This window comes from Lotus japonicus, chromosome 3 (assembly GCF_012489685.1).
Source record: "Lotus japonicus ecotype B-129 chromosome 3, LjGifu_v1.2".
Classification (NCBI taxonomy): Eukaryota; Viridiplantae; Streptophyta; class Magnoliopsida; order Fabales; family Fabaceae; genus Lotus; species Lotus japonicus.
This window is the reverse complement of record NC_080043.1, coordinates 5,298,581-5,324,035: the sequence shown is the minus strand read 5'-3', so window position 1 is coordinate 5,324,035 and position 25,455 is coordinate 5,298,581. Positions and strand designations below refer to the sequence as shown.

The following is a 25,455-nucleotide window of genomic DNA, read 5'->3' as shown; positions in this document are numbered from 1 at the left end:
GCACTTTCAGCCCTGCATACAAAAGATCATACTCTATCAATTTCTGGTAATAAAGCAAGACTATGAAATGAAAAAAATATCACAACCAATAAAGTGTGCATTGTACCTGTTACTCGTTGTTGTTCCAAAATGCAACACAGAATTGGTCCACGCACTCACAAATTTCTCCTTGTGCTTTAATCATGTAGTAGAAATGTAGGATATGAAATCTGGGAAGTCCTTACACATGACACACATTTCCTTCCATTCCTCATCAAATTGTTCCACTGTTTCAGCATATATCAGGCATTTCCAATTCTCCATCACTGAAAGGGCAAAATCATCCGTGCCAATCAACACTTTGCACTTTGCCTCCACATTCTTGTTTATGTGGAACCGGCATAATAAATTGGTACAATTGGGAAGACATTGCTTAACAGCACTCAGTAAAGCCAAATCTCTGTCAGTCACAATCACTTGAGGTAATCTGGCATCATCGGCAATAAGAGACTTCATGCACTCCAAGGCCCAAACATAGTCAATTGTGTGCTCCCTAACTATGTAGCAAAATGCTATGGAGAAAGTCAACCCCGTAGAAGTGAGACCAACCATTTCAAGCAAGGGGATCTGATATCTGTTTGTCTTGTACGTGCAATCCATGATGACCACATGAGAGAATGTGTTGAAGAGTCTGACCGCATCAGGATGAGCCCAGAAGAGATCCCTAATCTCACTTGAATCAGCTTGTTGCCTTTCAAAGTGAACATACTTGGCTTCTACCAACTTCTTCATCAAATGTTGCATTTCTGTCAATGGTCCCCTCTCCTCTTTTTTAAACCTTTTGTTGCAACTGTAAACTTGAGTGATTGTAGTCAAGTTACTTGGATTGTTTTCCTTCAATGCCGCTAGTATTTGTCTCGGTGGAGTCCAAGTACTAGTCATGGTGCCCACAAGCCCCTTCTCTTCCTCTGTTAGTCGACCAACGTAGGGGTGGCCAACTAGTGATTTAGCTGGTTCATGGTTGTGTTTACCATCCATCACTTTCAGCCACCACATTCTATCACCCTTCGTAGGTCGTCCTTTGAGATTAAACTTACAATCAGTCTTTTGTGATGCGGTCTTTTTGTACTTGAATGTATTCGGGTCCTTGTATGGCCTGTAAATACCATGCTTCGCACACTTAATAGTAACAAATACCTTTCCTCCACTTATAGCATAGTCAGACCTTGCGATCACCAGCACATAACCATTCGCCTTTCCAACATTCTTAGCCCATTGTTCAAGCTCATCACGAGTATCAAATATCTGTTCAATGATATATTATTGCTTTAGAAATAAAACATCCTACCAACCATCACTAATTATTCAATGATCATCACATCATTTTCCAAATACATAGTAGTATGTTCCAACAATAATTATTCAATGAATACCTGGTCAGTTGTAAATAAATGTGTGGCGTCCACGCTTATACGAGGGGGCACCCACGGAATGATATTGCTAGGCTCAACATTCCCAGAACCGTATGCGGCATCGCATGCGGCATCAACCAGTAAATCTTCTTCATATAGGTACGGTTCAGTCATTCAGCCTGCATGTAACAAACTGCAACTGGTTAACTATTACGGAAATTGTGATTCCGAACAGATTCGGATATAGACAATCCGAAGATATTCGGATATAGACAATCCGAACTCGTTCGGATACAGACAATCCGTATCAAGCTCGACAGCATCAGAATACAAGCAAACAATGGTGGTGCAAAACGAACTTCCCACAAACAACAATGAAATGTAACTACAATGATAAGTAAAGCAGGATATGAAGGGGGAGAGAAATGAAACTTACCAGAAGGAACTTGGTAGCAAGGTGGAACTTGGAAGGAGATGGTGGTTGAGGGTGGAGCAAGTGGAACTTGGAAGGAGATGGTGGTGAGGGGGAGGAAAACAAACGTGGAGGAAGAAGAGGAAGAGTGGTGGTGGTGGAGTTTTTTGAATCTGATTGTAATGGGGGGGTGGTGATGGGGTTGGTGGTGGATGAGTAATGGTGATGGAGTTGGTGGTGGAGGAGTAATGGTGCTCAAAAGGTGGCAGTGTGCGACAGGTTTTCGGACTCAAAGAATCCGAAGTACTTCGGATAGTAACGTTCCAAATTATGTCTGTCATTTAAGTGTCAGATTCAACAAGGTATTATTCGGAACTTTGGATTCCGAAGTCTTACGGATACCCTGTGTCCGAAAGGGTAGTTCTGGCATTTTTTAAAAAATCTGGGGTGGCATTTCTAAGCCCTGGGGTGCCAAATCCAGGGCTCTGTCATTTCTAATGGGTGGGGTGTCAAATCCTCCTCTCCTTAATTCCTCTTCCCTACTCAACAGATTGTATAAAAGGATGGTGCATTGTTAGCAAAATATCTATAGCAAAATCTTAAAATCCCACAATCTTACGCTTTTGCACCCCCATTCTAATATGAATCTAATGCAAAATCTTTTTCCAGTGGAATCTAGTAGGATCTACCTGTTACAAACTGAATCGGTTGTATAATCGGATGCGTGATCTCTTTCTCATGGGATATGAATTGAGCTTTACAAGAGTTGGAAGTTTTTCCCTCCATTGGTGAAAACTTGGTCACTCATACTAGACATTTATTGTTTTATTTTCTTCTTTTGTGCTTTACTTGTTAGCCTCAATCCTATGGATTTAGTTTGACTCTTATAAGGGTGTGAATCATTCAAATTATTATGAATTTTGATTAGAACTTTAGTATCATGATAAGATTTACATGATATTTTCTCTATCTATGCTATTTTTTATTAATATGTATATGTTTCAAGTGTATTTTTACATGAATGGTAGAACCTTACAATCCAATTTACGACTTTATGATCTACGATTTTGTACTCCCTCACCGATCCCACATAAAATCTCGACTTTCACAACATCGGGTGCAAAGCTCAAGTAACAAGTAATTTTTTCTAATATTATCCCTGAAAACTTAGACAATAAGCTTTCTAACTTCATTAAAAGCTATCATCTGACATTAAGAAATACAAGGTAATGTATACAACTTACGAAAGTTAAAAGAAAATTCCATTTACAAAGAGTAATCTACACACAAGGTATGTTGGATCAACAATTGAGTGTACATAGCGCCATTTAAAATGGTCAATACAAAATCAACAAGCAGGATCACAGTCAGACCCATCCAGACTCATCCACTGGTTTTGGACCTCCACAAGATCTTGAGACTGATTCAAATAGTGATTCAAATAGTTTTTCGATCTCTGGCGCGCATCTTATGAAAGATCTGTTCCAGAAGCTATACATGCGATTCTGGCAATGACAAAGAAAGAAAGGAAAAAAAGTGTTAATTGCAAGCAACTACTAAAATGCTCATAAGAGATAAGAGATAGGTATACAAGCAATTGAAGAATACCTTGACCAGCTCAATAAAAGTAACCAGGAGACCCCAAGGATGAGGTCGATTAACAATTAAGCGTTCTAACACGACTCTTGTAATTTGTTCTTGGATAATTTCCTGCAAATTCACAACATAAATACAGTTATGCATATTCTTCAATTAGTTGAAGCCAGACTAAACACGACAAAATTAATACAAGTTTATCATAAGTAAAAACAGATTGGGATTGAGTTTAACATTAAAAACAGCAAGACTATATACATATATACCTGGTTAGACTCTGCAAACAAATGGAGCAGGATGAAGGAAAAGTAGTGTGTGTGAGTATTGGGATAACGCAGTTGGTTAGCAATAGCATTTAGGAAAAGGTAACGCCCTTCCGTGTCCAAGTCCACAATTAGTGTCTGAAAAATATCCAATGCAGCACCAACAGAAAATACAGCCAACATTCCGGCTGACTGTGCATGCGGAGTTCGTCCCTGAATACCCTATTATACAAAAACAAAAATTGAAAGAAAACATAAATGCACATTCAAGATGATAGTATTATGCTCTTCGTGTTTCACAATTAACAAACTTTGACCAAAACATATATCTTTCAGTCAGAATATCTTTTAAGATAAAGTATGTTATGGTTTAGCCTATAGTTTTCCTTCGTCTTCAGCGACCTAACTGCTGGACTATTCTCCACATGGTCAACCTTCTTTCCAGTGCTTTTGTGGTTCTTCTCCAAACCACCAATACGAAACTATCATCTTTACTACCGAGTGAGCAAACCCAGCTCTCTATAATGATTTCATTCCTAACCCTACCTTGCATTGTGTAACCATCCATCCATAGTAACATTCTCATCTCCTCATAGGTGATTTTCAAAATCCATTCTAGAAGTTCAACCTCGGTTTATTCCATGTTATTTTGAACTAATTACTGCAGAGGAAAATATGAACATCAAAGATTCAAATTTACAGTACCTGCATTCCTACATACAACACAAGGGAGTTAATTAGTGGCACATTGTAACGGGTCCCAGCTGAGGCAGCTTCATTGGGTGAGAGGAGCAGCTTCTCCTTCAGTTCAGACAAAAATGGAGAATTCTGTTGCCTTGTCTGCACAATTTAAATAAAACGTAAGAAAGTGAAAGACATGAATGTAGAATGAAGTTGAAACTCTAACCAATACGATGTGCAGCAGAATTTAAGAGAAGAATATATTTAAGGTAAAAAAAAGGAAGACAATTTGCAAAGAAGGGCCTTAATCAATAACATAAACCCTTAATCAATAACATAACCAATTAAAAGAGAACGGGAGGAGGGGACAGACCTTAAGGTATTCATCTACATCAGTTTTCATCTGCTTTGCTTTAAGTGCTGCATCAACCTCTGATAGTATGCGAGGCGATTGAGTTATTTCTTGAAGCAAATCAATCTGCATACAAAAGCACAACACAGTGAAATAAACTCGTCATCTTAATGTGCTTAGCCATAGCAAAAAGTTAAAAAGAATATAGTAGATTTGGAGACCTTCAAATTGGGAGTGGAAGGATCTGGTAGCCTCATACTACGTGGAAATGCGCTAAGAATGATATTTCGCATCTGAATGCAACTTGGAGGGATAACATCACAAAAGGTAAAGTGATAGTCACATAGGAACTCTGGGAAGTCATGAAGTAGCACCAAGAGCACCCTAAGAGTGCCTTTATAGAGAAAACGAACCTAATTATAACACCAAGACAAAATTAAGCAGAAGTGAGCACTTGGAGCAAATAAGCAGACCAAATTGGGAGCAAACAATTGAGGAAAAGACAGACGAACCGGGTCTCCAAGTTCAGCATGCCTCAGAAAAGGCTCCATGAATTGGAACAAATCCACAAGCAACCTTTGGATATGAGGCCAACCTTTTTGACCATTACCCGTCACCATTTTTGGCATGAAGCTCCTATGACTAATCAACTCAAGCCAGGCAAAACTGAAGATATATTCCACATATTAACCAATTAAATAGTAAAATACACAGGGTAAATGATTAAACAAAATAAGTGTAAAAGACGAAAATATATCCAAAAAGTATTTATAACACTTCACACAAATAACTGAAAGAGTTCTACTGGATTGAATCCGTTCCCAACAAATGAATGCCATTCCATGGCTATAATACTTGTTATACCACAATTCAACCAATCATCAATTATAACAACATAATTCGTAGTCTAACCTGAATGCAGGAACTTTGAGGGGCTGCAAAGCATGAAATGCATTGGCAAAAGCAATCAAAATCTGCAATTACGAAAGTAGTATTAGTCATAGTGTGCATTTGGATAACTTATTTTAGGGAAATAATCACTTTTTTGGCGACTAAGCTTGAAGTTTAAAAAACAAGTATTGACAATATTATTGGGTAAAGTCATCTGATAAGGTGCAGTTGAGAGATGCAAAAACCGCAGGTTATTAAGATTCTGCAGTATGGTTACTTTCTATTATGTGCTTTTGTTAGGCTTATTTACATGGTTCTTAGGCTTTCAGTAACAGTACTTATCAGTTGTGTAAGTTAGTTAGATACAGCTTGTAAAGCATCAGCAGTTCAGCTAGAAGCTGTCCCCTAGGCTATAAATAAAGATCCTAGCAACAGATTATATCTCATAATACAAGGTTGATGAACAATGCTTATAGAAATGGGGAAAGGGCCACTCTTTAATGAAAAAGGAAAAAAAAAAAAGGAAACTAATGAAGCAGTAAATGGAAGTGCCAAATACCTGAAGATTTGCACCATCAGTAACAGGTTCAAGTGATCCAAGATCCAGAAGCCAGTTGATGAACAATCTGAAAAATGGTCTTGGATTGAAAGAGGCCTTCTTTTCCTCCGCATCTTTTAGAATGCATCTAACAGTAACTGCCAGAATCTGCCAGAAAGCAGCGTGGAGCTTTTTAGACCATCATTATAGAAATTAGAGAATTAATAAAGCCCAAGAGGAAGAGCAACTGCATTTAGATTTGAGTTCATTACATACCTTAGGAAGAAGGAATAGTTTGTTTGATCCCTGTTCCAACAAAGAACAAAATCGGTAAGAAGGTAAAGCTACCCAAAAGAAAAGAGATAGGATTATAGGAATAAGAGCACAGTTGAAAACCTTCAAGATATAGAAGACAAGCTTTGCATAAATATCAATTGCGAGAAATGACATTGCTGGCAGCTGCTGAGGAGACTGCAATGCCCCAGAATTATTCACCTCAGTGGATAGGCAATGTGCAACAGCAAGTTCCTAGTAAAAAGACAACAAAAGGAGGTTAGATTGACAATACTGGAATCAGTAGGAAGCAGTAACTTGCTTGACGAAAGAAACACCACCAGCAACACTCGGAAAAAGCGATCTGTTATGTCGTCTCCCTTAAGCAACCCATTCTGATGCAACTGTAAGATGAAATGGGTAGAAGCTGTATCATTGGCACCTGGAAGTTCACATATCCTATACCAATCTTGGAACAACATGGAAACCTACAACACATGCATTGTAGTAACCATTAGAAGGTCAAATTAGTGCGGATGAGACCATAAAAAAATTCCAAAGGTATGCAGATCAGTCATAAAACAATTCCATTAGTCTGAATAGAACATGACAAAATATGCATCTTATTCATTCTCTTTATCTCTTATTGCCAAAGGTTAAACTTTACAAGGACCTTGACAACAAGGGATAATCAAACTTTGGAGAGCAATTTTAAGGTGCAATTAGTTCAAACCATAGCATATTCATATACATGAATTATTCTACTCAGTCAATACTCAACTACTGCTGCAGAAAATAAAACCTATAGGATAAAAAGTATGCTTAGTCAAACCATGCACACTCTTATCAAACCATGCATCAAAAGTACAATGCAGTCAAAACCATGCATCATTAGGTCAAACCATGCATCAAGAGTACAATGCAGTCAAAATAAAAACCAATTCTGATTGGTATCCTACGCACACTCTTACCAAATATCCACGTAAAAAAATCCAAACTTATCTAGCAATTTTAAGGACAAAATACCTGGTCACGGAATCCAGCAGGATCCGGTTCAATAGAATCTACATTGTTCATGTCTTCCCGGTTTGCAGCAAGTGGACCAGGACCCTGTTTTTTAAATGGAGACATAATAAGCTGGGTATCAAGGGAAAAAAAGGTAAAAAGAAGTGCACGAAACAACAGTGCAGCTGAACCACATATCTCCTATGACCTTATTGTCTCTTGATTGCCTTGCCTTATCATCTTTTCCAGCATTACTAGCAGATAGAGCAGAAGTATTAGCCGCAGGGTTCTTTATCATCTCAATAAGCTGTTGTAATGATTCAGGGAATCCAGGCTTGGTGGCAAGCTGGAAAAGAAAAAGAATATATATTAAATATATGGTATAGAATCTAGGAGTCAAGAAGGAAGCCAACACTCCTCAGAAATACAAACCTTTGCCAAAGCATCAACGAGACTCTGAAGTTCTGAAATAACTTTAGGTTCCTCAATAACCAGGATTTGCAGAAGAGAGATAGAAAACTCAGTAGCAGCCTCTGCACATTTATCCAGTCAAGTCATTTGATTATAATAGCATAACAAGGGCAAAACAGTAAAAGAATTTTCTTTTGACATACTGTTCCTTCCCCCATCAATAAGTTTTGCCATATGAACATTGTACTCAGTCAGATTTAGCAATTCACTGCGGATGAGGCCAACAGTAATATCTTTGTTATATTTCCTTTCTTCTTCTGAATAAATTACCTGCCAGAATTATACAATAAGACTATAAGTGTAAAATAATTATAAATAACTGGCACTGTTTGAATACTTGATGTTAGTCAACTGTCTTTATCTGCTTGCTGTAAATTAGCTAATGTTTAGCTCCTTGATTGGCTGTATATATAATATATATAAGAAACCAGTGTCTCAAAGATAGATTCTTAATGGTATTATAGCGAATAGGACAAATCTTTTGTAAATACTATTTACTGTTTTTCAACTTCAAAATTTTAATTATCCGTTCCTTATCCGTAAATGTAAACATCAGGAGATCCCCAAACCATCAATATTCTAAAAGGAAATTCAATAACTTTTGTCAGAATATGCAATTTTCATTGAAAAGCTCCTAGTGCATGGCATATATTGCTAAAGATAAATAGGAAATAATGAAAAAAATTGAATTCTAACAGAGAACATAATATATATTCAACTAATGGCACCTTTTTGTAGTTCAACAAAACATACCCAACTAGTAAGTTCCTTGACAGCAAGCTTGCAAACATCACGAATGGCAGTTAGGATAGCAAGATGAGCAAAGACATGAATGTTGTTAGTTGCATTGTCATATAAACCCTTGAAAACCTGTTAGAGGAATAACAGACATTAATTTTTTGAAAAAAGTACATCGATAAGCATTGTAAGTCATTCCACTGAAAGTGGAGTACTATTGAAACAACCAAATAATGATAATATATCTAGCTTAGTATAATTCATGAACCATAAAACTCCGAGAAGAAGACAGCACACCTTTTGAGCAACAGCTAAAGCAGCCTCATCTCGACTAACACATCTGAGTATGATCTCAGGAACCTCAGAAATGATGCCCTAAATATAAGTGAAACCCAAATCAGATATGGCGAGATTGGTAAGACAATTTCTCACGGAAGGAACAGAAAAACTACAGCAGGTTAGCAGTTATACCAACTCATAGGCTTAACAGTGAAGGTTTTATAAATAAGATGAGTAAATAAAGTGAAAATACCTGTATATCTGCTTCCCGGGAATCATTGTTGACGACAGCTTCCAACTGAAATCAATGTCATACAGACTGTTAATAAACATCTCAAAGTGGAACAGAAAAAATCTCCTGCCATAAATGGTGGCCCTGTTTCAAATATTACACTACAATTCCACGTGAGAAACTATAGGTTTCATGTTTCAAGGCCATAATGCATGATGTCCATCATTTTGGATTCTGCAAAGTCTTCCCATAGATACATAACAATACCCTTATCCCCTTTGTTGGAAAAAATAACAGAACCAAGAACAACATATGCAAATTCCATTGAAGCAGACAATTTATAAAGCATCATCATTCTTGAAACCAATTCCTTCTAAAACTAATGCAATATCTTGACCAGGCATCTATTAAATCTTCAACATCACTATCCTTAAAGGTTAAACCAAAAAGAACAACCCCAAGTGCTGAACCAAACTACTACCCCACACGAAAGAGACATTGCTGAAATTATCCAAAATTGGTAATCATGTCTAGGAGAGATGAACTGATGATCATGCTCTAGACTTCTATTACCGCATCATAACATCAACTGACCATTAAGTTTAAAAACTTAGCGACCTAGGACAGCTCTTCCATCACAAATTCACAACAGCTGCAAACATTATATTATGAAACTTTTCGGATTGCTATAACAGAAATAGTACAATGACCTAGCAGATATGACCACTAGCCAAATTTTAACACACCCAAACTACCAAAAGTAAGCCTGATACGGAATAAAACTTTGAAAAGAGGAGATGCAAAGAGACAACTATGACAAGAAGCTTAAATATCAGTCACAACCTTTTGTGCTACAAGTTGGTACTTATCCAAAGCATCGCGTGTAGTGAGAGTAGGCTCCAAGAAGCTACTTCCGAGGCGCTCCATGGCACCTGATGAAACCGGTGGCTGTGAAGAAGCTCCAGAATCCTTGCATTAGTTCAGAAGCACATTAAGACATCAATAATCACACATTAGAGGTGCATATATATGATGCTTGTTTATAGAACTATTCAGGTGCCTTCACCCCACAACTACAGCTTTTGAGATAGTTGGTTCATGACACGGTATCGACCCTCTATGACCGAGTGGTCTAGAGTTCGATCCTTGTTGCCCCATTATACTAAAAAAGAAAAGTTGAATTTCAGCACAAAGTAGGTGAACTTGTGCATCTCTTGAATGAGGGGGCATGTCAGAAATATAATATAACAAAAATTCATGTGTTTTCACTCGACAGCTTAATGTTTTGGATAATTGGTTCACAAAAATGCGTATATAAAATTCTTACTTTAACAGCATCAGAAGAATCCACTGTATGTAATTCAGGGGTGGAAGCAGTTGAAGGAAATGAGGCAACAGAGTCTTTCTCCAGACTATGCTGGGAAACACTGTCAGCGGCTCTGATGTGAACAGAGGAAGCACTGAAACATTAAATGTAGATTGTAAATAAAATTAGAATTAAGCTACTTCAAAGCATCGCCATAGTGAAAACAAAAAAGGTCACCTAAAATGCGGAGCCAAATTAGATTCTGAAATATCATCTATTGGTCGAGGGACCCCTTCATATCCTGTGTTCACAGAGTAGCCAGGGCTCATTTGTCCGGATACAGTACCACTGGTACCAGTGAGACCAGTACCTCCAGATTGAATAGAAACACCACCAGATATAGAATGTGAGTTCTGGGTAGACTGGTTTTGCCACGGAAGCCGAACAAAGTCCTAAAATAAATGAACAGCAATTAAACTGTGTACTGTTCTTCAAAATGGAGATTCCCACAAAAATATCAACACAAGACAATTAAATACCTCATAAACGCGCTGTTGTGAGAGGGACAGCTGACCAGGTTTGGGTCGAAGGGGCTCTGGAACACCACCCATTGAACCTTGTTGATACATGTTCGCGTCAAAAAATGTAGAGCCCATACCTTCTCGATGCTTCCTTCTCACAGAAAGTTGTTGACCAATCTCTGTATCTATGGTGCTTATTGCCTACAAAATAGTGGACAGCAACAAAGTGAACAAGCTACGTTCAAAAAAAAATCAAAGTGAACAAGCCTGTAAATAATGAGCTTAAACAAATTAAGACTTATGAAGAAAGACAAATATTATTAACCTATATTTATAGAAGAATACCCTAAAAGTTTATTTCATTCCACAACGGATTTAAATTACATAGTCTCCAATGTGGAATTTTCTATATCAATATAATGTCATTATCTACCTAAAGAACAGGGCTACCACACCTTGTTAACATCGTAGTCTGAGAAATAATGTGTGTGTGTGTGTGAGAGAGAGAGAGAGAGAGAGAGAAAGTGTGATAATTACCATCTGAAACTATCAACAGGCTGAAACCATCCATAACAGAATACAACTGGAAACTAACAATAGGAAGGACACAGAAACTCTAGAAGAGAAAGGGGAGAGTCACATATATAAGTAAGAGTAGATGCACATATCTCTAACACACCTCGTGTTTATTCTTCATGATTTAGTCGCCTTATATTTTCTAGTTTAGTACATTAACATGCATTCAAACAAGAAATCCCAAATATATTGTTGCCTATATTGACACTAAGAAGCATGGATACTTCTGAGCAATGTTTAGAAAATCAGACCGGTAATTGAACCGGTCAAGCTATGGTCTAAGGTTTAAAGGTCCAACCAGAGTCGAACCGGTAGTAATTAGATGATATTTTTTAAAAACTTTATATAATTTATTAATTAACTTAATAGTAAATATGATATCTATAAATAAAAAATAAAATAATACATATGATCGTAAAGGCTTGATTCACTTTAGGTTTAATTATTTTATAACAATAATTTATCTATATACAAATAAAAGAAAAATTAAATTAAAGGCAGATTTAAAAAGATAAAGAGAGCAAAAGAAATTAGTTTTGTTGAAGCATTTAAAAAAATAGAAGCAGACTCATTTTTTCTTTGTAGTCAAATGGCAACCCCTTTAGTGGTTTTGTTTAAAAGCCCAACAAACAAACCCATAATAACCCTAAAAAGTAATGCAATTATATGTTAGAGAAGGAAATAAGCCGCTGGCCACCAACATCTTTCTTTCTTGTGCCCTCTTCAACGTTTTCTCTTTGTGATAGAGGGAGGGATGAGTCAGGGAAGAAAATGAGCAAGTTGCAGTCATCTCCACATACAAGATAGACACTGTATTTCATTTTTCTCTTTCTCTGATTCTCTACTCCAATATACTTTTGTTTCCCCTTCTATTCTTACTTCTGTACTAACAAATCTGGTAAGGAAAACTTTTTTTTGACAGAGACCGTGAATATATGGAATGATTTTGTGAACCGCATTGAACCGGAGAACCACCGGTTTTCATCTGGTCAACCAGTTTTGAACGGGTTGCAACTGCTCCGGTTTTATTGTTGTTCCGGACCGGCCACACCTCCGGTCCCCGGTTAAACCGGTCGGACAGGCCGGTCCAGTCCGGTTTTCAGAACATTGCTTCTGAGTGACTTGGGTCAGATACTCCTCGTTTGGAATCCTACGGAGAAGTTAAAAGACTTCGACACTTGACTGACAAGCAATCAAGCATGAAACTTGAATAACACAACTCTTGTTGGAAAAGTTTAAATACGAAAAATGTTTATTCTAATCTTTTCTTCCACCAGTTAACACAATAAAATTAACACAGAAGAAATGAGACTACACAATGATACTAATTATAAACCCAGAAAATTTACATTTAGAAGTTTGAAAATACTAGTACTATATACTTCAGTAATTAAAACAACCATGTCAACATAATTTAAATCATAGTGCAAATACCTCAGAATAAAATATTTTAAGAGAAGCAATAAAAGCAAAAGATTTCCTACCACCTGCACTGTGAAAATAACTATAACCACAGGTAAACCCATTTATTAGAGCTAACCTTATCGGTAGCAGCCTGTTCAATGACAGCACAACCAAGATCAAGATTATCATTGGTGACAAGTTGGACAGCTTGTTCCAAGATTTCACTTGCAATATTTATATTCTGAAGTGCCGTCCTCAGTTGGTTTGATATTGATGTTCGTAAAGGTTCCTGGAAAAACAGATACAATAAGTAGATGAAAATATAATATGTAGTGAGTATAAAGCATATAATCCTAAAAGAAATTTCTTAGAAGTAAGCAAAAAGAATAGATTAATCATCATATTTCAGCACATTACTTTGCATGTGACATGAGCCAAACTTCCGGACAGACTAGCAACCATCAAATGTGCAGCATTTAATATACGTGTTTCATCTGATTCCATAGCATAATCCTGCAAATGTATTAAATAAATTAAAATAAAGCAAACCGAGTTCAGTACAAAAAATTTCTGACTAAGGTTTCTGGGTAGAGCAGACTATGACAGCTTCTATAAGTATTACACAATGCATAGAAGATTTGCTAGCTTCCAGCTAACATACACTTCTTCAGCAAATGCTTCTATAAATAGATATTAATACAAATTGGAAATAGAACTCAATATTATAAATCATAATATCTGAGTCATATCCACTGCAACGAAGACTAAATTAGGAAGCACAATAAATAGATTTGCAAAACCAAGCAGTAAGAAGTTGGATTTCACTGATATATCAACCTTCAAAACAAGCTCCTTAGTTGTTTGTGTTGCTATGGAAACACTGCGCTGCACAATACCAGTGACTATCTCTTTGATAGCTCTATCCATTGAAATAGGTACCGCTCTGCAATAAATAAAGTTAGACTATCAGATAGATACAACAAACAGCACAAGAATATTGCCAGAACACCATACCTCTGAAAATGCATTTGCAATCCAAAACCACTGAGCTTTGGATTGATAATAACATGAGTCCCTATGTTAGGGATCTGTGTTGAGAGCTGAAAAACAAGAAGTAATTAGTAGTATGCTGCTAAGATATACATGATTCATGAAAGAAGGGGAACTCGGATTCCAACCTGGCTAAAAGGTGATGGGTTAGTAGTGGCTTGTAACAGTCCTTGAGCGGTTGGAAGTTGATCAGAGAGGCCCAGAGGTGTTACTTTCTCATCATCAATCAATGGTCCCGTGGTTATATGTAGAGGACCAGCATACTATCCAACCAGAAATATTGTAAGAACCAATTTATAACAAACAAATTGAGGTATCCAAAGTCCCATAAAATTTAATGAACACCAACCGGAGACAACATATGTGGATTGGATGGATTTGTGACTTCAAGCGGTGGTAACTCCACTTGATTTACAGGCGGTACAAGGCCAGGTTTTATATCAGAAACCAGTTGTGCTTGAGACACCCCAACATCTTTATTAGAAAAATCAGGATTCCCTTCAATTTCTCTTTTGCGATCCTTCAGGAGAGAAGTTGGTGTGACATCCTTCATCTCTACGGCAAGAGTTTTGAACAATACCTGTATAACACAATATTTGAATAAAGAAGTTCAAAAAAACTGTCAATAAAACTCCAACCAGAAATAGAAGAACTCGGTACCTCTATGTCAAACTTGAGGTTCATTTTTAGGTTTGGCATTGAATAAATCTCAACAAGCAATCCCAAAATGCCCATGGTCCAAGGATTAGGGGGCTGATATGCAAGACTGCTCTGGCATGGTTCGAGGATCTACATCATGAAATTGTTGATTATATATTACCAGACTGAATATAACCTTCAAAAACAAATGACAATAGTAAAAAAATATACCTTTGAAGTAAATGGAATAACAGCAATCATCAGCCCCTTCTCATATGCCTGCAACATGAAAAACAGCTTGGTTAGCAAAAGATCAATTGAAAAGTCACCAGCTATTCAGCTACTAAAATATATTCAATTTGGAAATCACCTCTATAATCAAAGATTTTGGGTCAATTTCACGAGCCCTCAAAACCTGATTTCGACCAATTGTCAACTTTCCAAGCCAGCTCCCCAGATTTTTCAGCAGAGAGCGCTCTTCTGAACTTGACTTTATGAGTTCTGATCCTAAAAGAACCTGAAAAGCACACAAACACCAAGTATTATTTCAGATTTTCACACATCCTGACTTTAATTAAGCAGGGAATAGTAACAAGGTTCAAACCTTGCAATTTTCATAAGTTGCCTGCACAATCTCTTTGTTCAAAGCCTTTGAATTAACTTTATCAAGGAATTTCAGGTACACATCATGAAAATTTGGCTCAATGCTCACTCTACCAATAAGTACAAATTGGAATTAGAGAAAGTAAATAAAAGTACACAACAAATATAATAAGATAAATATAGCAACTGCATTGCATGATGTGTTGTTCACATACTGGAAGTAAAAGAAAGAAAAGGATAGAGCATTCATTAATAAAAACCAAGTGAAATAAGAAACTTCCTTCCTCTGCACTTCCACAAGCAAATCCCTCTTCTATCCTCCATTTTAATGATTTCATTTTCCATTTCAATCTAGAGGGAGACAGATAGAGAAGAAAAACACTGCATTGGGTTGTTTCATTAAATACCCCCAATAGCATGTTATGAGTCAATAGATCACTTAGAATTCGGGCCAGGCTTAACTCCTTCATCCCAAAAGCTAGCTCCTGTTTTGGCCATACCTCTAGTCGATGTGGAACATTTAACACATCCCCCCATGATATTGTTGTTAATGACGGATGGCGGAAAGCTAAAAACAGGATATATTTTACAAATAATGATGGTGGAATATCGGACATGGCGGCTTGCTGGAATTCTACCATAGCGCAGTCATTGCAGATATTAGGCAACACTACCCGTCCAAGATATCAGATATGTGAAGCGAGAAATTAGTAGTAGACATATTTGGTCAGCGCATTTATGGGTTGCTATATAAATAGATCTAGGATAGGTTCTCACCAACGGTGGTATCAAAGCCAATGGTGACGGCCATGGGCAGAGTTTGAAGACTCATGCAACACTGACTCTAATCAGAAACTCGTATGACACATAGCAGAAACCTCTTCGTGTCATCTAAAAAAATTTATTTGCTGCTCGGAAACTTGAGCTAACATCTTTTCTTCTTGAACGGACATCTCTAGGACACATTAATTTTTTTTAAAGTTAAGCCATAAAAAAATTTATACTTTGATTTTCCAATGATGATGATCATGAAGGAGGTGAAAGCCATTAGATGGATCTCTTTTTTAAGGCAAAGCTCTTACTTGGTAAAATGATGCATCATAGTATTTTTTTTTTGTGAAGCTCATTGGCATAGAGCTTAGAAATTTGTTTTATGTTTTCTATGTAAAGAGACTAAATTGTCTGAACTTTGACAGGATGTATCTTATTAGAATAGCCTTTTATATGATAACGTGAGAATAAATCGTGACCTAAGATCTAATCATGAATGGCCAAGATTAAAACAATTTAATAGTCATGTGATAGTCACGTGACCAATTAAAAATACCATGTCAATTAAGATTTTTCATATTAACGATTTATTTTTTAAAATACAAATGAGCAGTGTCATGACATCCTACATTTTGGATATTAACATGTCGCGTGTTAGTGTTGTGTTGTGGTGTCCGTGCTTCAAAGGTTAAGAATGGGTAAGGTTATGGATGAAGATGTCGTGTCTTGTTCTCTCAGTGTCTTATTTAGTACTGGACCATTGTTGCTTGGGCTTCCCTAGTCTCCCCAACAATAAGATCATCTAAATATAGTTGGTTCAGTTTATTTCTGTATGGCGAATTGGGTACACTGAGTATCTACAAGCTCAACACAATTCATAGTGCAAGCATACAAAAAGTCAATATTCATGGGGAAAAGGGTACATTTGAAGTATCTACAAATTCAACATATAGTACAAGCATAGAAAATCTGACTTCATTCCCTAATTACAATCTGGTTAATTTTCCAGTACAAAGAATATAAATATGATTTAGAAGTAAAAGAAACTTATAAGTTTCTAAAATATATTTATCTTCTTTACCACAACAGTTCATTTTCAACTTTAATTCTGAACTCCGAGCATATCAGATCATAGACTAGTCAAGCTTAAGCCTGCTAGCCTACTTCTGCAATAAAGCTCAGTGTTAAGTGGCTGTCATAAAAGTCTGTTACAAAAGACTGTAAGTTAGCTGCTGAAATCAGTTGTTTACAGATCTATGCACAGTATACCCTCATTTAAATACTTTAAAATCCGGGCAAGGCCTAACTCAACCTCAAAAGCTAACTTAGACATAAGGATTGTTCTTAGCCTTTATAAGTGCTTATTTAACCATGTCTCTAGTTAATGTGGGACTTCTCAACACACCCTCTCACGCCAAGGATTGGACATATGGAGCGTGGAATTTGCAGGATTTAAAATCTACGGGTGGCCCAATAAACAGATATAGAATTGAGTACAATATTTTCTTAAAATTCGGGCTAGACCTAACTCTACCCCAAAAAACTAGCTAACATGTGAGGATTGCTCTAACCTGTATAAGGACATACTGAACCATATCTCTAGCCAATGTAATATTTCTCAACAAAATACATCTACAAGGAAACTATTCTAAGCAATTACACGATATGACTTGTGAAGTGTGCTAACCTTTTCATAACCATATACTGTGCAAACCATGGATAGTACTGCTCTTTCAAAATTTCATCGAACTCTTTGGCTTTAGCTTCAACATTGGTAGATGATATATTATTAATTATAAATGATATCTTGTCCTGAACTTCCGATCCTGGACCCTGTTAATAGCCAAGCAAAAAAAAACAATAAATTAATGTGGGAAAAAAGGCAGACTTAAAGAAACTAAAGTGTTTGAGGATCTAATCAACACTATTCGTACACAAATAACATCTAAAGTTTGAGAAACAAAAACTGGACAGATTTAGAAACAAAACTCAAGAAAGCAGGCAATCTGATCAATTACTTGCAATAGGAGTTTCTCTATTCTCCGCCGCAGCATCTGAAGTTTAAATGTTTAAGGTAGAAAAATTATGTTTGAGGATCAAAACAACCGAAGTTAAACATTTCAAGAGAAAAACACTAGAACGATGTTCATAAGGAGTTAATTTAAATGTTTGAGGATCTAAACAATTGAACAGATTAATAAACAAAACTCAAGAAAGCAGCCAATCTAATCAATTTCTTGCAAAAGGCTAGCGCACCTCAATAGGAGTTTCTCTTTTCTCAGCAGCGGCGACCAAAGTTTCAATGTTCAAGACAGATCCAAACTCTACATCAGATGCACAGATCAAATCAACACAGCATAAATTCAGCATATGAAACCAGAAACAAAGCCCAATATTTAAGCCATCTATGGTAATCAGGAGAAGTTGTTCACAGGTAACAGAAACATACTGGCAGAAGTAGCTCCCCGGGAAGGACGAACAAATCCAGGAGAAGAAGATAGCATTGACGAGGTGCTGACTATGCTATGTAACTGCAACAGTAGCATCAAAGTAACATTACTGTAACAGTAATAATACTAAAGACTACAAGGGTAAAAAGAGTAGAGAGAAAAAGAGCATCATTTATATCATACTCTAGAAACGAAATAAAATTGAAGTACCTTATTAGTACTAGAAGCATCAGCGGGTGTAACTACTGAAGATTGACCTAGAGTAGATAAGAGTGGTTTTACATCAGAAGATGAACCAATGGAGGCTTTGTGACGATCATCAAAGGAATTTTCATGTCTCTGTTGAAGTTGCATAGACAAATGTGGCTGTCCAGGTTGTATCACGCTAGAGCCAGTGAGCTGTGGCAAAAGGGACACAGCAAAATCAAAAAAACAAAGTACTTGAAAGGACAGCCAGCATATAAATTGAATATTACAAAGACACAACATTCTTCTGTCATAACTCATCAACAAGTAATAACATTTTAACTCATGTAATTTTGACAACAGTTGCCAGTGCTCACAACCCAGTTTCATTACTGAGTTCTCTCAAGTGAATTGTTTTATCTTTATTTGATTTAGAAGGATATTATATCCTCCCCCAACTTGAATTGTTTCTTTTTCTTTATAATAAAATTTCATCATTACATCAAGACAAAATTTATGAAGTATAGAATCAACGAAGTTCCATGTAAGCTGTAAACTGCCTAACCCAGGCTAGGATGGACTATGTGATACACACTGGTGGAGGTTCTAAGAAGGAAAAATATGAAAAACTGAAGATAGAAAAATATGAAAGAGGAAAAATAATATTTTAAAATTTATTGAACTTTTATAAGAAAGAGTTTCTTAAAATATAAGCATGTAAAATATATTATAAAATATAATATAATATCCACATTGCTGACTGTCAACCAAATCCATATTGGACATAAAAACGTTGAGAAATAATTCAAATTAGTAATTAGTAATGAAGATCCCGAGAAGCCAGCATATACACCTGTATATATGGCTACTAATAAAACTAGAAGTGAACAGCTTGTCATTAACAGTTAAATAACTGACTAGCACATGAGTGACTGTAACAGACCTACGTAGACCAAAAATCAAATTCTTGAATCTGATCCATAAGCTAGAAGACAGAAAAGACAAAAGGGGGAAGAAAGGAATTTACTTTTACCTCCACATGACCAAATGTAGCCTGTGCAGAATTATGGTTACCAATTATGGAAGCATGGCTCGCCCCATCTCCATCTATATGGCCAGAGGAAATCCTGGCAAGAGCCTGTTCAATTAAAGCAACTATTTCCGAATGCGTACTGCGCAAATGGGAAATTTGCAGAATGTGATTGCAATACTGAGGCCACTCAACAAGACGACCCACAAACTGCTCCAGTGCCAGACTTCCAAACAAGAACATCTGCAACAAGAAGGTGTGATCAAGTCATACGTAAACAAAAACTTCAAGAAATCCACCTTACAAAACAATACAAACTTTTGAATCTGCAGGCTTGCGCAATGCATCAAGAACATAACGAAGCGCAATCCCCAGAGAGAGATGAGTTACAAGCTGATGCTTGATCACAGAACCTGATACATACATGTTTAAAAACAACAAATAAATAATGTAAATCGGAATCAATGAATAAGCATATAATTTCCAGAAACATTGAAATGTTAGCTAAGACATGTAGTGTGCATAAGAAAAACTTCAAGCTTGATAACATAAACAATATGTGTACAGTTGAGGTGAATTTCATCATCTACGACGCCAAAAGCAAAACTTACCAAATAGGACTGCAGCAATTTTGAGTTGCCTTTCAGGATACTTGGGGAAAAACCGATACTCCTCGAACAAGTTTTGAATCATGCACTCAAATATTGATTTTTCCCTGTTAACTCAAACCAAAATCAACAGGATATCAGTACTTAACAATGAGACTAAACAATCACTCCTCAGACATGTTCCTGAACAAGTATTAATCTCAGCAAAATTCTCAATCATAGTTCCCTTCAGACATGATACTAATAATAATAATTATAAAAAAACGCAGAAAGAACCTGTATAGTAAGAGTCAACTTTCCTAATAAAGATTATAGGCAGGTTCTAAACTCAAGCAAGATGGTAACAATTTGTGAACAGGACGTTTTAGGCAAATAAATACAGCCAACAGGATAAAGTTTTAGTCGGGATCCGATTAGATAATAGTAAGTTCAAAAGAATATTTTGATCTGCAAAAGGCTCAGGAATCAAACACCATCTACTGTATCTTTTTTTATGAATGATTACAAAAATTCCCAAAACTAGATAGTTCTATTTAGTACCTAAAATTGTAGAATGAGAAAATGCATAAGATGCCATTGTAAGAATTTCCATACAAGGGACAAGAAAATTCATATATAAATCTAACCTTGAAGGTTGAAGTTTCATTTCCCTACGGCAATTAAAAGGTTGAAGTATAGATAGGTGAGCTAAGAAAACCATAATACAAAGGTTTCTACCTATTACCAATCCCCAAGATGTACTACACTTATTTGTTTGCGGGTAGTCAGAGCTAACTAAAATGCAACATTAGGATTTTAAGTAACAAATTGGTCTGACTTGAAATACCTCTTCACAGAAGATTCCTTGAATCGGGCAAGCATTTGCACCATTGCATTAATGTGTAACTGTTCAGAAAACATTTGATGGAAGTAGGAGTTTGCTTCTGCTTCAATGTCCTCCGCGTATCCATCAGAAGCAGAGGAATCAGTAGTCCCACCATTTTGGAGCCTTGGATTTGAATCTATAATAGATATGTGCAAACTCTCAAGCTCCTCTTTAAGTAGTCCAGATGTAACCAAGTCAGTATGAGATTTAAGAACCTGTAATTGGACAAAGACAAATCCCCAGACAAAGGTGAATATCAGATAAGGCTGGGATGAGCAGAAAAACAAATTAAGTTGAGACAAACCTTCAAGAGGGTAGCAGCTGTCTCAGTATAGAGATTCAGAACAGCACCAGGCTGATGAAAAGAATTGCCAGAGAGGTTCTGTGATCCTGAAAAATGGACTTCCTTTAAGAACTTGAGGCACTCCTGCAAAGTAAGCCTATATAAATCAGCCACTTTTCTGCTTCAATAAATTCTGAGTAGCACAACTTAAAATGCACAAGACTGGAAGACAACATAAATCTCTATTGCTAGTATCTTGATAAATGAGAAATTAAGGCATTAGTGAGGCAGAATTACCTCAAAGAAGACATCCTTGTACGTAGTCAAGATGCTACTCAACCACTTCCCAAGATCAAGAAATTCTTTTCTTGAAGCTACAGCTGCTAATCTTATACTATAATAAGAGGGAATAATTTCCAGCACTGACGATAGAATCTGTAAACAAATATAGAAAAATAGAAGTTAAAAATGGCAAACAGCAATAACGAAGTTAAGAGATTGGCATTCAAAATGACAAGCTTGATGGCTTATTGAAAAGGTAACTAAAAGGGCTTGAGGAAGGTAAAAGTTACTCATTTAAAAAAAAAATCAAATACAAAAATTCCAAGTGACAGTCCAGTAAGCCAGCTATATCTATCAGGAAAATGACCAAAATGAATGAGAACAACCTTTAGCTCTTGGCAAATGTCCACAATTTTAGTAATGCTGTCTACATCACTGTTTTGAGAATCCATAAGCCCTCGCAAGACCAGATTGGGATTAACATGCCAAAGGTGTAGAATCATTCCACTGCCTACAGCACTATTTACTATCATGGGAAAAACAGCCAGAGATACTTCACGCTGGAAGAGATTGTAAGTAGTCTGCAAGAACAACAAATGCAAACTTCATAACAAGACACAATTGCAAAAACAGGATGCTATGCAGAACCAATGAATATGAACCCGTGAAATTGTACATTAATGTGTGCCATCCCAAGAAGCAAGACGTCTGGACAGTGTTTAAGGGGATAATCAAGGATAGATCGAACAATGCTGGCATGACCCTTCTCAGCTAGCTGGCAGAGAACATCCAAAAGGTCAAGACACAGCCAGGCATGATTTGCATGTCCACTTTGAAGCTTGTGTCCATTAATCGCATCAACATATGCCTGCACAATTATTGTCGTAAAAATTTGGAGATGGTAAAAAGAAACAGCAAATATGTAGACAGAGCACCATACCAGCTGTCTTGCAGAGTGTGCAAAGGTAAACAATTCTGGCGGTGCTGATGCGGCATATTTGAGGAAAGACAGCTGACCCTCTGTATTCTTCCAGACAAACCCACAGATTGCATGGAGAGGAAATGGCTCCTGCGAGGCTCAATTTCAGAAATTCAGAAGTCCATGCCTAAGGATTTACATATTCACCAACAAAGCACAAGGAAAGGCATAAATAAAGTTATGATATATACCTTATAGGCATGTTTATATACAGCCATGAGAAAAGAAAAAGCTTCTTCGCTAGGAAGGAAAAATCCTTCATGATCTAGATTTTCAATGACCCGTACCCAATTTGTCTGAGGTGCCTGTATCAGAACAGAAAGCACAGAAAAAATGAAGCATTTACTTAATATTCATGCAAATTGCAAATTTAACTGGAGTAAAAGCTTATAACAAAGTGGGATTTGAAGTTGTAATCAAGAAAACTTACAAGGAGTTTGACTGTATCTATCAAGACATCAATATTCCAAGAGCTCAGTGGCGGCAACTCAGCCAAGTTGTTGTATCCAAGGGCCGTGCCAAAAGTTAAGAATGTGCTCTGGTTGTCCTCCAGCCCAGCATGGGTACGAACAATAGCACCAAGTAATTTCGAGAGCGTTTTATCAGTTATAGGTAAGAAGAGCGACAATATCTCCTTACATTGTAAGACATCAACCGTGCAGCCATAGCCTAGTTCCTTCACAATATCTCCCATGTTCATTTCCTTCTGTATGTCAGCCAAAATAGCATCGAAATCATTTTCTCCAGACTCATGGAACAACTCCATATTCCTGTAAACGACAGGTAGAGCTACTGAGTAGACATGTCGTTAAATACATCAATAGCATATGTAGCAACATTGCAATCCAATGCTTGAATTAGTATTAGTAATTAGTAATATAAAACAAGCATACAAATATATCCAAAAGTGGTTTTGCTACCAGTTTTAAACTACCCACATTTTAAATTTAATTAATGATTAAGACAGTTCATATTAAGCACTTATTTCAGTGGTTAAATCAAATAATAGACTATAAATGTTATTGGCTGAATGGCCTGTAGTCAACTTAAATGGTAAGTAGTCAGTCCAGGTGATGAACATCACTTTTGACCTCAAACTGTCTTCTAAAATAACTCATACAAAAAGGATGACAAAATAATCACCACCTTAAAAAATCAGCCTCATGCATCTCATCTGGTAGCACTGGAGTCAAAACATAAGGTGGTGTGTCCTTGAACTGCACCAGTGACAATATCTGCATGAAGGAGTCCGCATGCTTGGAAAGACCCTCAGACTGCTTGAGGAACATGATAATATTGTGAATTTGTTCATGGCAACTAAAAGAACCAGGGCTGGCACCCAATTCCTCAATCTGAGCCATGCAAAAATTCTTTCCTACAAAGCCGCAATAGTTTAGGTTAAATATATAAGTATATAACAATAACAAGGAAAAAAAATGAGACACATAGCAACACACTAAAAATGGAAATGGCCAGGAAAATTATATTGCAGAAAGATACCAATATTGTCTGTACCGTTAAATGTATGTGGGAATAACAGTAAGCACTAACTGACACTATAAATTGACTTCATACTTACCACATAACCTGGCATCGGGATTTTCGGAATCCGACAAAGCGAGGCTGATGGCAATTTTTTCCAATAAGGACAACTGCAATCCGTTACAAAAACTTTGGAGAAAGCTTTCATTAATTTCTACATTCTTCACTGACTCAGACAACACTGTGCTGAAGTTTGGTTTGTCCAAGAGGTGCTTAATGACTGCCCCCAGAATTGGCTCATTTTGCATGTCATTCATATCTCTTCTGACATAATTAAAGTGATCCAAGCAAGTCCGAAGCAGCAAAATGCATCCAACAGTTCCAAACTCAGTGAACTGCAAGTGTCAATAACCAATCTAGTCAGACCAAAAATACAGAGAACACTCCAAATATGAATTGTTTAAAAATTAAATAGCACCCTAAACCAAATCTACCGCAGCAAGCTTCTGACACCAATTTCAGCCTATTATTCCACAGATTACGGCAATTTAAGGGGAAAGCAAAATGCAGAACAATACCGGAAAATAGTACAAATATATCATGGCAAAATGAGTCACATTATCAACCACCACCACAGAACTCTAATTGTCTCTACAAAATCACCCACCCAGACTATTTTAATCACAATAGTCCGAAGATTCGAACTAAAGATCAAATTTTCAACCCACCCACCCCAAAACCACAACGAAATGGTCCATTTCTTAAACTCATCAGCATCGAAGAAATTTACCAATTACACACTATGATCACAAAATTAAACCATAAACACACTCACACAAGCACATCAATTTAACCCTAAAATCGCGTTTTCGAAAAACCCCACATCAAAAAGCAAGAAATTTTACCAATCACGCAGCACAAACAACAGTTCAAACACAAAGCATGTTGTCAATTCCCAAAATTTGACAGAAACCCTCAAAATGAAGTGTGAAAAACAAAATCAACAAAATTCAAGTTGATGAATCAAGACCTGAGAGAGTTGATGGAAAACGGAGTCAGAGTTGACTTCGTTCAAGGAGTTGAGCAGGAACCGAATCTGGTCGGAAGCAGTGGAGGTGAAATCGGCCATGGTGAGCGACGACGAGGAGTGCAGAATCATCACCACAGGGAACACGATGGGAAATCGAGGGCACACGAGAGCGAGAGCGAAGAGCAGAAACGAATGCGCGAGAGAGATTGAGAGTGAAGAAGAAGATTTGGGTATTTGGAAAGTGATCGCGTTGTGAATGTTTATGTTG

The 25,455-nt window shown here is 36.8% G+C and overlaps 2 protein-coding genes across 4 annotated transcripts; both read right to left on the bottom strand.

Moving 5' to 3' along the window:
• Positions 1-180: 180 nt before the first annotated feature.
• LOC130743462 (protein FAR1-RELATED SEQUENCE 5-like) lies at positions 181-1,478 on the bottom strand. The gene is made up of 2 exons (XM_057595715.1): positions 1,413-1,478; positions 181-1,284 (listed from the first exon to the last, which is right to left on the bottom strand). Exon 2 carries the CDS (start codon positions 1,033-1,035, stop codon positions 181-183), a length of 855 nt encoding a protein of 284 aa, XP_057451698.1. The 5' UTR covers positions 1,036-1,284; positions 1,413-1,478.
• A 1,513-nt stretch (positions 1,479-2,991) lies between these two features.
• On the bottom strand, positions 2,992-25,451 carry LOC130747140 (uncharacterized). 3 transcript variants are annotated; one of them, XM_057599980.1, is made up of 51 exons: positions 25,188-25,450; positions 24,255-24,552; positions 23,822-24,050; positions 23,106-23,445; positions 22,867-22,980; positions 22,637-22,765; positions 22,373-22,564; positions 22,083-22,277; positions 21,712-21,849; positions 21,436-21,558; positions 21,093-21,346; positions 20,270-20,373; positions 19,977-20,071; positions 19,662-19,901; positions 18,653-18,841; positions 18,442-18,523; positions 18,249-18,316; positions 17,680-17,825; positions 15,223-15,331; positions 14,989-15,135; positions 14,850-14,897; positions 14,640-14,768; positions 14,329-14,559; positions 14,108-14,242; positions 13,944-14,029; positions 13,767-13,872; positions 13,347-13,442; positions 13,066-13,218; positions 10,968-11,150; positions 10,666-10,880; positions 10,450-10,582; positions 9,966-10,091; positions 9,144-9,188; positions 8,909-8,986; positions 8,627-8,743; positions 8,017-8,143; positions 7,835-7,935; positions 7,611-7,748; positions 7,424-7,507; positions 6,739-6,885; positions 6,521-6,652; positions 6,401-6,430; positions 6,146-6,292; positions 5,608-5,669; positions 5,208-5,361; positions 4,917-5,108; positions 4,717-4,821; positions 4,368-4,502; positions 3,666-3,884; positions 3,412-3,513; positions 2,992-3,308 (listed from the first exon to the last, which is right to left on the bottom strand). In XM_057599980.1, the coding sequence occupies exons 1-51, from the start codon at positions 25,314-25,316 to the stop codon at positions 3,171-3,173; spliced, it is 7,215 nt and encodes a 2,404-aa protein (XP_057455963.1). In that variant the 5' UTR covers positions 25,317-25,450; the 3' UTR covers positions 2,992-3,170. The 3 variants fall into 3 exon arrangements, with proteins under 3 accessions (XP_057455963.1, XP_057455961.1, XP_057455962.1); XM_057599978.1 differs by having other exon boundaries at positions 6,401-6,652; positions 25,188-25,451; XM_057599979.1 differs by having other exon boundaries at positions 6,401-6,652; positions 7,635-7,748; positions 25,188-25,451.
• Between the last annotated feature and the right edge of the window lie 4 nt (positions 25,452-25,455).

Bases quoted from the DNA above. Each gene is read 5' to 3' on its own strand.
- LOC130747140 (XM_057599978.1), bottom strand. From the start codon at position 25,316: ATGATTCTGCACTCCTCGTCGTCGCTCACCATGGCCGATTTCACCTCC. The intron at 13,219-13,346 runs GTAATGTGCTGA...CTGTTTTTCCAG, and splicing joins TGGCTCATGTCACATGCAAA to GAACCTTTACGAACATCAAT. The intron at 6,886-7,423 runs GTATTTTGTCCT...CATGTGTTGTAG, and splicing joins CTGCTGGATTCCGTGACCAG to GTTTCCATGTTGTTCCAAGA.
- LOC130743462 (XM_057595715.1), bottom strand. From the start codon at position 1,035: ATGTGGTGGCTGAAAGTGATGGATGGTAAACACAACCATGAACCAGCT.